A 15370-nucleotide genomic window follows, 5' to 3' on the forward strand; every position below is an offset into this window, starting at 1 on the left:
AAAGAAACAAGAGTGGTGCGTTTTTTCAGAAAGTGGGGCGATTTGTCAGTGGGGCGATTTGTCATGGATTCGCTATCGTATTAAATGTAACGAATATAGTAAAAAGATATGTATCTTACGACAGAGTTAGACAATCGCCGAATACAGTTCCCCAAATGTATTTTCTTTTCTTCTAAAAGTTTGAAGTTGCCGCGGAAGTTTCCTGAATACAATAATAGTTAAAACAATGTCGGGACTCGTCTGTTTCCGAAATGTTGTACGTGGGAAGGTTGTGGAAGAAAACCGAGACTCAGTATACGATATCAATTCCTGAAAACTATTTTAGAGTGAAAACCTCCTGAGTTCGAAAGAAGTAAACAAATTGCTAATAAATAAAGGCTAAAGGAGACATTTTTTTCATTTGCTTAATATTTCATGAATTAAAATTTTCTCGTTAAGATGATAACAACTAAAATTTTCTCTTTTCTTTTTGCCTTTTATTTTATGCCCAATTACCCCAAAATAAATTATAAATAATCCGTATAAGTTAATACAAAGTCGGGCGGATTTCGGAGGGGACCAACCTCCCTCACCCGGCGCAAGGAGCTACACATTGACTTTTGACGACACGTCCCACCCCTGACGATTCCTTGGTGGCCCCCTTTTTAAACTGACTCTGGATCCACAACCGATCACGTATTTTTAATGTATCTCGTTTCGACAATTCTTTCTAACCTGTAAGCTAGATGATTTATTTGTAATTGTTAAACAAATACATCAAGCGTCAAGTGAGTTAATGTATTTAGTCATAAAAATATATTTTTAATATACATTCTGCTGATTAACCATCCAGTATACACAGTTCGTTCATTGTCAGTAAGGTGAAAATTGAGTGCATTCCTTTTGTTCCACTTAAATTAAAACACTTCATCCTTTGCATACTTTTCCCGATAGTCATTTTGTTTCCCGCGGGAATATGACAAAGTCTAAAAAGGCGTTCACTCAACCTTTGTTAATCAACCCGTGAACAATATGACACATTCATTGTACAATACATATCTTAATACATTCTATGTAATAAAGACATATTACTTATAGCCAAACTGCATCAAAAAGTATGTTATGACACTCCCCAGGTGTTGATGGAGATGAAAGAGACAAAATCGTGTATTCACTGAATATTATGATGTTGAATTCAATATTTTAGGTATCTTGTTTCAGGGTATGTTTTAAAATTCAATTAAACTAAAAAAATATTTCTTTCGCATGAATTCATATTATGTGCATAACGAAAAAAAACTATTTAATTTCAAGTTAGTTTCTTAATCAAATCAAACTATGTTCCTCCGGCAATACGTAAATCATGATGCTAAATATAGCAATACATTTGGCTACATGTCATTATGGTCATTAGAGCTAATTTCCTATTGCATGTAGAGCAAGACTTTGGTAAGCTTGCTTGCTTTGTTTGTATATTACATTCACATTAACATGTTTTAAAATGGGTACATAAAATGTTTGAAGATGTCAATCTTAATTACAAATCTTAGTTAAACGTTTATACATATAAAGCAAGCAAACCAACCAAAGTTTTACTCTACGAGCACTATATGAAATTAGTTCCAAAAGGTTAAACATTCATGTTTATAACTCACCTAGTTACACATGAAGTACAACGACTGTCCTTGGATATTGTAAACAGACAATAATCTGTCTTTAATATTGGTTCTAGCTTTGCATGTTTGACACGTTGCCTGAATGACATATCAGACTAATACAAAAGAAATTGGCATTGCGTCTTTGGTACCAATAGATATTACTTATCTCTAAAGTTAGCCATGGTAATCCTCTTTCTTGTAAAAGCAAAAACAAAACAATAGCTTGTAATATCAAAGAAAAAAATACAAATCTTCATAGATTGAAATAAGATTGTGTGGAAGAACGTTATAGTCGCAAAGTTGTATGTGCCTTGCAATATGTTGATACCGATATAGGACGAATCCGGTATGCACATACGTTGTGTTTAAGCTAACTTGTTATTAAACATTCAATAATTAGTATAACAACATTTTATAAAACAAAATATACTTACAATCTAGTAATAAGAAATACACTAAGAGTCCAATCCCGAAAGCAACTAACAAAGCACCTAATAATAATAAAATAACTAATCCACACTTTCTCTGTCTCTTTTTATCAGAGCCACGTAAGGATTTCCGACTGTTTAATGTGGAATTACTTGTAGAATTTCCGTAACCATCTACCCCGTCACCGTCGACGGCACGGCTACTATTGTGATGAGAATGATGATGTCTTTTTTCATGTCTGTGTAATCCTCCTCCTCCTCCCCCTCCGCCTCCTCCACCTCCTCCCCCAAATGCATGATCATACTGGTTTTCTTGGTACCGTGTTGGCGTCTAGAATGCAAAAAATGTGTGATATATTAGTGACAGTTAAATTCAACATCACCAGATTTCAGATAGATACAAATGTTAACAATCTCAAATATAATGCAAGATACATTTTATTTTTAGTTTCTGAGGTTATATTATAGCTTATAAATATTAATACATTAAACGCACACATTCATCGACTCGCAGAAACCAATAGCATTTTCAAATAGAGTGGAGCCGAGATATATTATTAAATTTTTCAGCACTGTGACTCTGAGTCGTATGCCAGTTGGCATCATATTCTATGATGTGTCATTATGGGTATCACTCTTGAGGAATGTGATTGTGGACATCAGACTCTGATGGAAATGACCTTGGGTATCAGACATAAAGGCATATAAAAGTGAAAAATAGGCTAAGACGCACATTATAGTTTGCATCTGTTGGCGGCTGCTGAGTGACCTTTAGTTGAATATATGTGTACGTCGTTTGAATTCTGTAGAACATTTGTCTCACTGACTATCGTACAACTCATTTTGCCTACGGCTTCATTTATATCAAAAAATGAAAAATGTCAAATTTGTCACCACAATAACTCAAAGAGGGTCGATTCTACAAAGGAGTGCGAAAAGAGGCCGGATAATTGATACTTTTTTGTATTTTTTATCCCGTCTTCTTGAACAAGCTTTTGCCAATTCGTTTTTAACAATAATGGATCACAAGCGTATTTTTATTATATATCTGGAACTTTCATAGTCAATCGTTTCCTGTTCCCTTTCTTAATTACTAGTATTCTTCATATCTATTTGTTGTTGTAGAAATAACGTTTGCAAAAATATGTTTATCTTAATTCAAAATAAATAGTTTTAAGTAGATCAAAAGTTTTATATTTATGTACAAAGTCATTTGTAATATTCCTGGAGGCAGCTTCACTGGTCAGCTACATGAAGTCAGGCAATTTCAAAAAGTTTATTTACGATTCCAACAAATGATAACCGTATCAAAAAAGTTTTAAATGGTCATTTTATCTACCGATAAAATCATCCACCAGAATATGCCCCTCCAGACACGAAGCTTTAAATCAGTATAAACAATTTTATAGACCATTATATACCATAGGTCCGGAATGGACTTATATAAACAAACAAAGTATGGTCCTTTCCGTTTCGTTTTATTGTCTCAATATTAGTTGCTCCAGCGAGATCTACGTTTGAGTAGTTAAGTCATAAAATACTTTTTAAAAAAATCAACAAAACAATGAAAGTCGTAAATATTACTGATGCTGTGCTAAAATGCAACTGATCATTAGATGTTTTTCCTTATTTGAAATATATTTCCTTTTATATTATTCTTTTGGAAAGAGGTAGAAACGTTAACGACACTCAAATCAAAACAATTAAAAGTCCTTGAAAGCTTGAATAAAATAAAAAGTATAGTAAACAAAAATTATTCATATATCGAGCACGTTAACAAAGGAACTATACATTCGTTTAAAAGATTTTGATTTTGTCAATTGTTAATGGACTTTCCATTTTGGAGCTTTTAATTTTTTCCAATTGTTAATGGACTTTTCGTTTTGGAGCTTTTGATTTTTTCAATTATTAATAGACTTTTCATTTTAGAGCTTTTGATTTTGCCAATTATTTGTTATGGGTTTGTACGTTTTGGAGCTTTTGATTTTGGACCAAATTTTAAGGGACTTTCCGTTTTGAATTTCCTTGGACTTCTGTAATTATGTAGTTTTACTTTTTTTGCTGAACATGAGATCCCAATAAATGTAACTCTTATCGTGCTGTTTGAAAGACGTGAGTCAAAACTGACACAGATACTTAAAGACACGACGTTCCTATTGATATATGCATTCAACTATTCTCTAAAGAGCAACTACAAGAAAAAGGTACCAGTTTGGTAATTATGAAACTCTAGACGACTGCTAATGGCGATCAGGTCAACAGAACGTTTAAAAAGTCGACAGGAAGTCAATGGCTGCTTTTCGTGCTTAGTTATTTGGAATGGCAAGCTAACTGATTTGGAATACGATATCAGTGGCGTTTTCTCTTTATGAAGAAGATAAAATTAAAATAAAATCTAACTTCTACATTCCCATTTTTCTAAAAACACCTTTCACCCCTTTACATATTCGTTTGCTATTCAGCTGTGTGTGTATTCAAAGCATGTAATTTTATTTTGGAATTTAGGGAGACGTATTTATATAAGTTCACTATTTCTAATCCCAATTATTAAATCTTTTGTATATTTCGTATTTATGTCTTTATCCTTGTAGCTATATATACTATATATAAATAAAGACAACAGTAGTATATCGCTGTTCAAAACTCGTAAACTCAATGGACAAAAAACAAAATTGGGGTAACAAACTAAAACTGAGGGAAACGTATAACGTTTTCTTGAATACAATATGTTTACAGTAAAATATGTGGCTTTATATATATATAAAAAAATAATAGATACCGGTACAAATCCAATTCCATCGATAAGTTGGTGAAAAGACAATTTCTGACAGTCAAAAGTGACATTCTTTTTTGGAATAAATATCCTAGTATTTAATTTTATGTACGGACAGTTAATGTCTTTGCGAGAAAAGGTAATGTAGCAATAGTGCAATTCGTTTGCCTTAATGTTAAAGTCCAAAATCAAAATACTTTTAAAAAACTTACATTTCTAGTGTTTTGACTATATCTCAATGGGACATTAGTTTCTTCAGTTTCATCTTCGTTTTCCTCAAATATTACTTCTATATCCATTTCAATTAGAAAATCGTAATTTTCAATAAGCTGTTTTAACACTTCGAAAAAAATATGTGTGGTGTGCGTCAGTGCAGGTTTTTTTTATCTGTTAATTTTGACACAACTTAATGTGGGACTTTGATCAGATATATGGGTAGAATTGTGGTTTTTACCCCAAGGCATATTCAAATTGTTCAGTGAAGTACCCGGTCCCCATTCCCAGTTTAAATTCTTGCTAATCTACTCATCAAAAAATATTAAGCCCTGAAGATGTACAATTTTAAATGTTCAAATTTTTATACAATTATAATTACATCATAATTCAAAAATAATGTCGAAATATTTAAACTAGTAAATTGGACAGACAAGAACAACACTTTTTGACACCATCGATGGTATCAGGCTTGTAACTCGTAAAAAATATTAAGTCAGATTTAAAGATATACAGCGGGCAGTTCAAAGACAAAAATACAAAGCAATATGATCATCAAAAAATTATGATGAAATCAATAGTTTTTATGAGATAAGACACATACCTACGCCTTTCACAAAAAATTGTAATACATTTTTGTAAAAAGCAAGAGCTTGCAGATATTTAGTCGTAACATTGTCTTTGTTGGTTCAGACGAACGTTTTGAATGATTAGAGGAGGTGACAACACGATTTATTTTGGTTCGTCATGGAAGGGGGGGGGGGTAGCAGGTCAAAAGAGATTAAGAATACAATTGATATTGGGAATCACTAAACATAGTCGACAGCACAATTGACCTAGCTAACTTTCGACTCCTTAAAAAATAGGCAAACAAAAAAATGAACAACCAATAGTTACGTTAGCTCGACTTAGTACAGATATAAAATATTTCAAAGGCTTTCGTTTTCTTATAGTATTCTGCTTATTTCAGGAAAACGTTATATAAACTTGGTGCTCAAATGTTCTATCAGCGTACACCAATAATAAACAACAATATACAGACAGGCGTTGTTTGGTCAAATACTGTATAATGATGATAAACGGATACATCTTTCTACCTGAGATAAAAGTAATTAATTATAATGTAGGATTACTACCTATCCTTTGATCTGAGACATCAGGTAACAAGGGTCAACGTTGGTGCAATACATCAATTTATACATTTTATATATAAGTGAATACAAACCAAAATAAACTTTAGTTTTATTTATGTTGTTGTGAAGATATGTGGTTGAGAGTCAGCATTCGTACCTCCCAAGTTATATATGTTATGTTTTTTCAAAGTTTGGGTTTCGGTCCTGGTATTTTAAGAAATGAGTAACGCAAACGAAAATTGTTTTTGAAATACACTTAAAGTCCCCGACAATTCATAGCACATTATATTGTATTGCATGCCAATGCATTGGTGTTAAAGCAAAACGGGAATCTAAAAAATAAAGGCAACCTTGCATTAAAAACATTTTGGAACGGATAAATTTAAGCATGTTATTTCAACAATACAGTATCCCTCTAATTCTATATTTATATTACAAAATTCGTTTTAGCAATTCGAGTAAACTTGGGAACATTTGTGTCAAAAAAATTGTTAGTTATTTGGTGATATAGTTTTACTAAATTTTGTTTTATAGGATGGTTAATTAGTAAAAGAAATTAGTTTTAAGAAAACTCTTTTTGACTTAGAACTAAATAACATTACAAATTGTTGTTATTCTTAATATCCCCCTTTTTTCTCGTTGACATGCACCACAACTCCAAAATTTGAATGGCAATTTTCCACAATGTGACACGACACGATTGTCAGATAAAGACCGTTAACAGACCAGCAGACTTATTGTGTGGTTGTGCTCATGTATTATTCACGAATTCACAATTTCATTTTTGTTATCTTCCTTTTAATCAGATCCAATATAAAAAAATGAAAATTCAGTCATTGATTTAATCCACTACCCACATTGTACCATAGGAAAGAAAGTCATCGATGAATAGTATAATGTACTAACATTCGTTAGTCTTCGTTATGAAGGATGACGTTATAGACCAAAAGTTCCAATCTATTAGTCACATTTAATCCCATTTACTTTTAAAGATTTAAAATGATAACAAGCATAACTATTTATATAATTAAATTATTTGGTTTATTGGGTTTGGTTGATGATTTCAACACACTTTGGGTATAAATCAGTTGTGGAAGCAATAATATTGACTAATTTATGATTATGTGAAATTTGAACATTAATTTTTATAACTATGAAAAATATTATATTTATATAACCATAATGCTATCGTTAAAAGGATATTTATATAGACAAAAAAAAATGTTTATGTATCTGTTCCAAGTCAGAAACCTCGTCTGTGTTTGTCTTAGGTCATATCATAGTGGTTTTTTTTCTGATTTAGAATTTGACACTTTGTAGACATGTTTTGGTCTGTACCATTTAAACCTCTAAAAATAAACAGAATATGACAGTTGTTTCTTTTATTAAAGAGTAATTAGAACTGAGGAAAGGAGACCACTAACTGTTTTAACATGTATTCTATTATTGTCGTATTTTTCTTATGTTTGTTTTGTTTATATATTTGCTATTATCAAAATTTGTTTTTCGTTTGTTTCGCAAATAAATAAACAAAATAAAAATATAATATATAAGAGACAGAAGAAAATTTTGAGAAAGGACAACACAAGACAAGACAAGAAAGGAGAAGATAAAGCAAGGCCATTTCTATTGTTGAATACTGTAAGTTGACCTCTTAGATGTCTTTCGGTCATATTTCTTATTGGGTGGCTGCCATATTAAAATATACCCATATACACTTTTATCCATGGTAAATCTAAACTAAAATAGTTTACTTCAATAAATTGTGACTTGAATGGCGAGTGGTCTCATTGGTACTCATACCACATCTTCTTATATCTATTTAACGGTGTTGGAAGAAAAGTGTGTGTTAGTACATGCTTACAGCGACTATATTCAAATATAAATTTTGAAGACATTTATTGGTCTTGAAGGCCATACATTCACCTGAAGCTGTTCACATGGTCTCATTGGCAAATCAAAACATATCTCCTTATTTTGTTATGAAACAAAATAAAATAGCGTTTTGAGTAAGGTCTTCATTGATATTTATTTTTCCAAAAAGTTTTTGTAAACTTGCAAATTTAGTGAAAGTATATTGATTTCGACACCAAAGCAACATTATAACTGACATTGTAAGACATGAGTGTCCAGATTTTATCCCCTTGGTTTTTTTATCTATAAAACTAACAATATTTCGTCGCTTGATTCAAATGATAAAAAGTGCAATTATAAATAATTTCCATATAGTCTTGCAACAGCCTTCATTATAACTATTACAGACTAGTTCGAAAATAGTGATCTTATTTTGCCATTTCCTGGTTTAATAACATTGACTTAGACAACAACAACAAAACAAAACATGATCTATAGATGTTCATTTATAATAGGATGCACGCTATCAAAGTGATGAATTGTTTTTTTCTATTTACCCAAGAAAAAAGAATATAAAAGTTTATGAAAAAGAGATGTGGTATACGATTGCCAAATGAGACAAATATCAACCAAAGTTTAAATGAAGTTGATAAAAGCAATCGTTGACAACTGTACAGCAAACAATAAGAACAAGAATGTGTTCATAGTACACTGATGCCCCATCCACACTATAATTTTCTATGTTCAATGGACCGTGAAAATAGGGGAAATGTCTGATTTGGCATTTAAATTAGAAAGATCATATCCTTAGGAACATGTGTACTGAGTTTCAAGTTGATTGGACTTCAACTTCATCAAAAACTACCTTGACCAAAAACTATAACCTGAAGCGGGAAGAACGGACGCACGGACCCACAGACCAGAAAACATAATGCCCATAAATGGGGCATAAAAACCCATACCGTATATAATCGACCGTAAAAGTCCCTCCACGGACACGAAAAATACCTAAGATCAATAAAGTTTCTGCATATAATGGAACTAGTTCATTCTTTAAGGGTTTGACTATATTGATCCTTTTAAAGGTTACTGGACTGCCACAAATACTACCCATTTCAATTAAGTCTTATAATGAGCCCTTCATGAAAAATAACAAGTAATATTTTGGTTTTGATCTCTGGATTTCATTCTCGAGTATCATCATTTGACCAATAGGGCTCTGTGACCACCTTAGCTACATGTTGATCTTAGTTTGAAAAAACATGCCTTCTTGTGTACGTAAGTGGTTATCCATTGGAAGCTACATGGTGTTTTTGAATGTGTATTTTACTTTAAATATATAGTTTATATGGTCTGGTTTCTTATTTCTCTAATGTATCAAAATTGTATTACATTTCATAGTATTTGGAAGTCAACATGGGTTTTTTCCTACTTATTTTAAGGACAAGAGTTGAAGCACTTTATATCGTAATGACCAATGAATTATTACCAATATCCTGACAGGACATAAAAAGGAAAACATTATTATTTTATGATGATAACACAATACACATCATAAGAATGCTGTTACTGTCGAACTTACAATTATTACACGGAAATTATAATGACAAATAACATCGTAAGGTTAACGTCACATGAATAAAAAGGTTAAAGCAATATTCATTCTCTTGTTCAGAATTAAATATTACATAAGAGATCAGAAGGAGGACGAACCACTTAGAAATAGTGCAGTTTGAATTAAAAAAAATTTTTTTTAAAGAAACATCGAATGATAAACTTAGCGTATATTTACCGGCACTTAATTTGAAAAAGTAATTTTATGTCGAGTTGTAATTTTTATTAATATTAATTACTAAAAATTGCATTTTTAACATTTCATTAATCATAAATGAACTGTTTCTTCCGTCTTTAGTTCATTGACAAATGAAACTTCATTTAGTACGTAATATTTTGCAAGATAGTTTCTATTTTTGCAACAACAAAACAATATTTTCACTAGCGTAAGATTGACGAAATGGCAGGAAAAACTAAATTCAGATTAACTTCTCAAAAACGAGACAGCTCTTTAAATTCCATTAATTGGCAGCTCTGGAAATACAAAAATACAGAAGACGAAAGGTTTATGTATTACAAAGCCAATGTAATGAAATGATGAAGTTTCAGAAAAGAATGTCACACTGTGTATTGAAATTGACGGAAGTCTCTAACATGGTACAATACAATATGACTCATATGTTTGTATTCGGTCCTGTAATTTAACAAAATCGAAATTGTTTCTGACATTTTACATGACAAGAAATAACAAGAACGAAAGGAACAAAGAAATTTAACAATTTTTTACTAGTCTTAAGGGTAAACATCAGTTTAGGGATTTTAAGGGAAAATTAAAAGTATTTTTATAGAGTTTTTAAGACGTTTAACTTTATATGATTTTTCTGTCCATTGTAGTCCAGTATGTTTACATGAATAAAATCTCACCGAAGATGATCTCCAATAATCGTCATCAGTGTGTGCTCTTGGAAGTGTGTCACTCCTGAACCGATCTATCCATTCTGGACGTTGATCCATTGTTCATAAATCCAAAAAGAAACTTATTTTCACAAAATTTATCTTTTCATTTCACTCTTCCAAGATGTAGTAATGTAATTCTTAATTTGTATGCTCCTTTTTGTCAATTAAATACTTTTCCACCAGAATCCCACTTTAAAGCGACTATGAAGCTGTATGTGTACTATCCTCTCGACTAGGGTGTATATGAAACTTTGTATGTTCTAATGAGGTGAAATATTGCTAACTGAATATATTTATCACTTTCATCTTTCAAAATCGGCCCCAAGGACAGTGTACCTTAACTTTTCGCTGTCTCCGAAACCACTGAACCATACATCACTGTATTGTTTTAGCCCAGAGGATGGGCATATCTCCTCTGAATAGTGAAGTAATCATAGATCTTGACTTTACCTTACAGGTGTACATTAAAACACCAATCATAATAGCGTCATGTATGTTTTGAAGGCAAAGTAAGATCACAACAGTTTATTGCTAGTTTCCTATAAAGATTTTGTGTAATGGCCTCGTGACAGGAGGTAGTATTATACGCAGTTAATGTTTCGTTATATATGCTAGGTGGTTAAACATTACGAAACACGTTTAACTCCTACTCAGTGGGTTAATTTTCAACATTAGAATTGGCAACTGTCGAAATCTCGTATTGTGTGCAAAATGTATTAAATCAGGACCTCCTAAACTAAATTATGCGCAAATAGAGAAATAAGGTTCTGAGACTCCTCATATGCCCTCCCCCCCCTTTCCAAAAAAAAAAAGAGATGAAAAGGAGAGCCACGGACGGAAAAGAATTAAGATTTCCTGAAAGTGTTGCCTTTACCTCCACCTACCCGATTCTGCAGCATATATTACAAGAACACAAATATAAGCAAATACAATTGTAGAGATGGTTCGCCAGGGTAAACCTATCTTTCAATGGAATTGGAATGACTCAAGGTTAATCTGTTTTCTCTTTGGTTGTATAAATTATCAGATAAAAAGGAGTAAATTTAGGTTAAACTGTTAAAATGCCTTTTGTTAACAAAATATTCAGATAGCTTTAGCTTTATATTAGTTTATCTATTTCTTTAGGTTTCTCAATACTTGGATACTTACTGCTTTACAGTTAGCTATTTCTTTTTGGCCATCTCAGGCAATACTTAGGGGATATATAATAAGGATCACGGCGATATAGCCTTTTTGTGCTAATGCGGAGCAACCAACAATCAATCATATAATAAGGATTAATTTAAGGTTAACCTCTCTTTCTCTTTGGTTAACCCAATACTCAGATAAAAGAGAAGTAACTTGAAGTTTGACTGTTTGTCTCTTTGGTTATGTAAATTCGGATATGAAAAAGAGTATCTTAAGGTTTAACATTCTTTCTCTTTGACTTTGGTTATCTAAAGTGTCAGATAAAAAGTAGTGACTTGACAATGAACTATTTTTTAGTGGCTATTCCAAAAAATCATATAAAAAGGAGTGACTTTACCAAATACCTTTTCTCTTTGACCATCTGCATTCTAAAATAAAAAAAGGAATGTTACAATGAACCCTTCCTCTTTGAGTAACGCAAAGCTCATATAAAAAGAAGTAACTTAATACTAACATATCTTTCTCTTTGACTAACTAAATACTCATATAAAAAGGAGTAACTTTGCTATATCTCCGATTCTGTACTTATCAACTGATTGAAATGTTTGACGGTCAAAATACATATGTGTTCTCTTTTCAAACAGGTATATATTGTTATATTCTGATAACAGAAGCCGTGTTGTCGAACAAAGTAATTAGATATCTTGTAAAGTAGTCGATTCTTTAGGACTGCGTTCTTATTTCTGACATGCGACAAAAGATAATTGTGGGTGACATGATATTTTTATATTCTCAGTATTCATGTATTGACTTAAATCTGAAACAAAGTTGATGCTAACCTGGTTAAATCCACTTTTTTCTAAATAAGAAAAAAAGCCTGTACTAAGTCAGGAATATGACAGTTGTTATCCATTCGTTTGATGTGTTTTAGCTTTGGATTTTGCCATTGATTAGGGACTTTTCTGTTTTTAATTTCCCTCGGAGTTCGGTATTTTTGTGATTCTAATTTTTAGAGGTATCACGTTTACACTAAAGTATAACATTGTTTAGCATCGTTAGGTAATAGAGGCATGATATTCAAAGTTATATATGTGTATCTTGGTCGTTATACTAAATAGACAATGTATCTACGCGATCAGGTAGGCCTTATAAGTGGTTATGTCCATGTACATAATTAAATGTTAATTGTCAATCATGTACTACAGATACCTTATTTTTATTATGTGAAAAACCTGTAAATTATAACATGCATGTTATCTTTCTCATAACAAGAAAAGTTTGTAGAAACACCATGGAATACAAAGAAAAGCATGTCTGTCTGACAGGTAAATTTATGTTAAACAATAAGTAAACCGAGTTGGACATTTGAATGCCGCTGGCATTTCGTTGTCATGTTCTATTGCATTTCCGTGCCACTCTAATTGATTTTGACAGAATATAGATGTTTTCATTGATATTTATCATATTAAATCAATATGGGATTGAAACAATTAAAATAATAGAATTCCTACCCGGTTATCTGATTAACGACATGACTTGCACTTCTCTTAATGCACTATTCGATTGATTTTATATTGCATAACTTCAATGATTAAATTTTCATTTGAAAATTTCATTTCTAGCTAGTTTGTAATGTATTTTTTTCGTTTTGTAAAAATATGAAAACATCAACAATCTGCTTCTAAATCTTATTTGTAAGTATATTGTATAATGCTATTTTAACTAAAAAGTGCTCCAACAACGAAAGAAAACGAACGAATGAAGTAAATGTATTACAGGTTTGAGGTCACCATCGTGCATTGGCTGACTGTTGTAATGTCTCGGAGACTAACTTACTCTGTCTTGTTTCATTCCCTTCTGTGTTTCCCATCTAACGTTTTTTCTCTACCTCATATCCTAATATCCCACCTGCTCTGTGTTGTCTGTAAAACATTGTTTCATTGTTTCGATATTTCAATGTTTACTTTGTCTTTAATCCCACCTGCTTTGCGTTGTCTATCTGGCATTGTTTCGTGAATTTACAGACAAACCAAACGATAACAATACATATATTAATAAACAAACCAAAAGAAACTCAAAAGATTTACAGACAAATCAAAAGTAAGGAGGTAGACATAAAATCAAACCAAAATCAAGGACATGGATTACAAAAAAACCCTAATCAAACTACAACGGATCAAAACAAACAAAAAGTAATGAAAAGGTTTACAGAATAGTCAATAAACTCATCATAGATACCAGGACTTAATTTTGTAAGACGCGTGTTTCGTCTACAAAAGACTCAACAGTGACGCTCTTAAACTTCTTGAAAGTATTGCCAAATACACAAAGCAAGTTAGATTTGCAGAAAAATCAACAACAAAGAGAAAGATTTACGGAAATAAATCAACAGCAAGGAGAAAAGTTAACAGAAAATCAAAAGCACCGAAAAAGATTTACAAAAAATCAACAGCAAAGAGAAAGATTTAAAGAAAAATCAACAACAACGGGAAAGATATTTACAAAGAAAATAATTCAAAAGTAACGAGAAAGATCTACAGAAAAATCAACTGCAACAGGAATTTATTATTTTATAGAAAAGACAAACCAAGTTTAAAGCGATTGATGTTAAAACACACTCAAAGCAACGAGATATATTTTTGATCAACCAAAAGGCAACGAGATATATTTACAGAAAACAAAAATCAACGAGTTAGATGAACTGACAAACTATCTCGTTACTTCTAGTTTGTGTGTTATAAAGTAAAATCACAAAAATATCGAAATTACAGACGAACCTACAGTAAAGAGGCATATTAGACTATACCGAGGCAGGATTATGACATTAGCTATCCGTTTGATGTGTTACAGCCTTTGATTTTCCAATTTGATTAGGGACTTTCCGTTTTGATTTTTCCTCGAAGTTCGATATTTTTGTGATTTTACTTTTTAGCAAACAAACCAGAAGTAACGAGTTAGTTCCTGACAAACCAAAATATAATTACCATGACTGTCTATCGTTTAAATTTGAATTGTTTTCCTTTGGATATCTGTTTCATATAAAGAATTATGTCGTTGGCTGTCTGATTTATTGACCTATGTTCTTCATTTACAAAGCGAACGTTTAGAAAATAGAAATTCAACTGAAATAAAAAGGTAAATAATAAAAATAACAAACTCCAAGAGAAATTCAAAAACAGACAGTCCTTTATGCAATAGTACATTCAAATTTCAAAAGCTCAAACACATCAAATGAAAATAAAACAACTGTCATATTCCGCATTTAGTACAGAGATTTCCTTATGTAAAAAGTGGTGGATTAAACCTTATTTTATAGCTTGCTAAAGCTCTCACCTCTATGGCAGTCGCATATCACTCCATTATATTGACATCAATGTGTGAGCAAAAACAACATACACACTAGGTCAAACGTTTAAAAGATAAGATTATCAGGAAACGTGAGTATACCTTTTATGACATGACATGACATGGCTAACATGATTCAGCCGTCGTTTGGTTATTAACATTTGCAAAGAATCTGTAAAATAGTAACCTTAAACAGTTGTCCGTTACTGAGAAAATTGAACACAATAATAATGCGTTGATGATGGTTACTCCAAAATAAGATGGTGGTAACTGTCGATCAAAATAGTTTAGAGATGATGGTAAAACTTTTATATAACACGAGTATTTATTCAATCACTTTATTTAACA

General features: G+C 31.6%; 1 protein-coding gene across 7 annotated transcripts in view; it reads right to left on the bottom strand.

Moving 5' to 3' along the window:
- The window catches only part of LOC134712834 (fibrillin-2-like), a 120671-nt gene extending 109673 nt beyond the window's left edge, over nucleotides 1-10998 (bottom strand). For 3 of the 7 annotated variants that reach the window (XM_063574788.1, XM_063574790.1, XM_063574789.1), the window contains exons 1-2: nucleotides 10517-10998; nucleotides 2072-2396 (exon numbers count right to left, since the gene is read on the bottom strand). In XM_063574788.1, the coding sequence (XP_063430858.1) occupies nucleotides 2072-2396; nucleotides 10517-10606 (415 nt within the window). In that variant the 5' untranslated portion in view covers nucleotides 10607-10998. Of the gene's footprint in view, nucleotides 1-119; nucleotides 204-2071; nucleotides 2397-5050; nucleotides 5254-10516 lie in introns of those variants that run through there. The other 4 variants (XM_063574784.1, XM_063574787.1, XM_063574785.1 and 1 more) reach the window with 3 other exon arrangements.
- Between the last annotated feature and the right edge of the window lie 4372 nt (nucleotides 10999-15370).

The sequence above is a fragment of the Mytilus trossulus genome, chromosome 3, assembly GCF_036588685.1.
Source record: "Mytilus trossulus isolate FHL-02 chromosome 3, PNRI_Mtr1.1.1.hap1, whole genome shotgun sequence".
NCBI lineage: Eukaryota > Metazoa > Mollusca > Bivalvia > Mytilida > Mytilidae > Mytilus > Mytilus trossulus.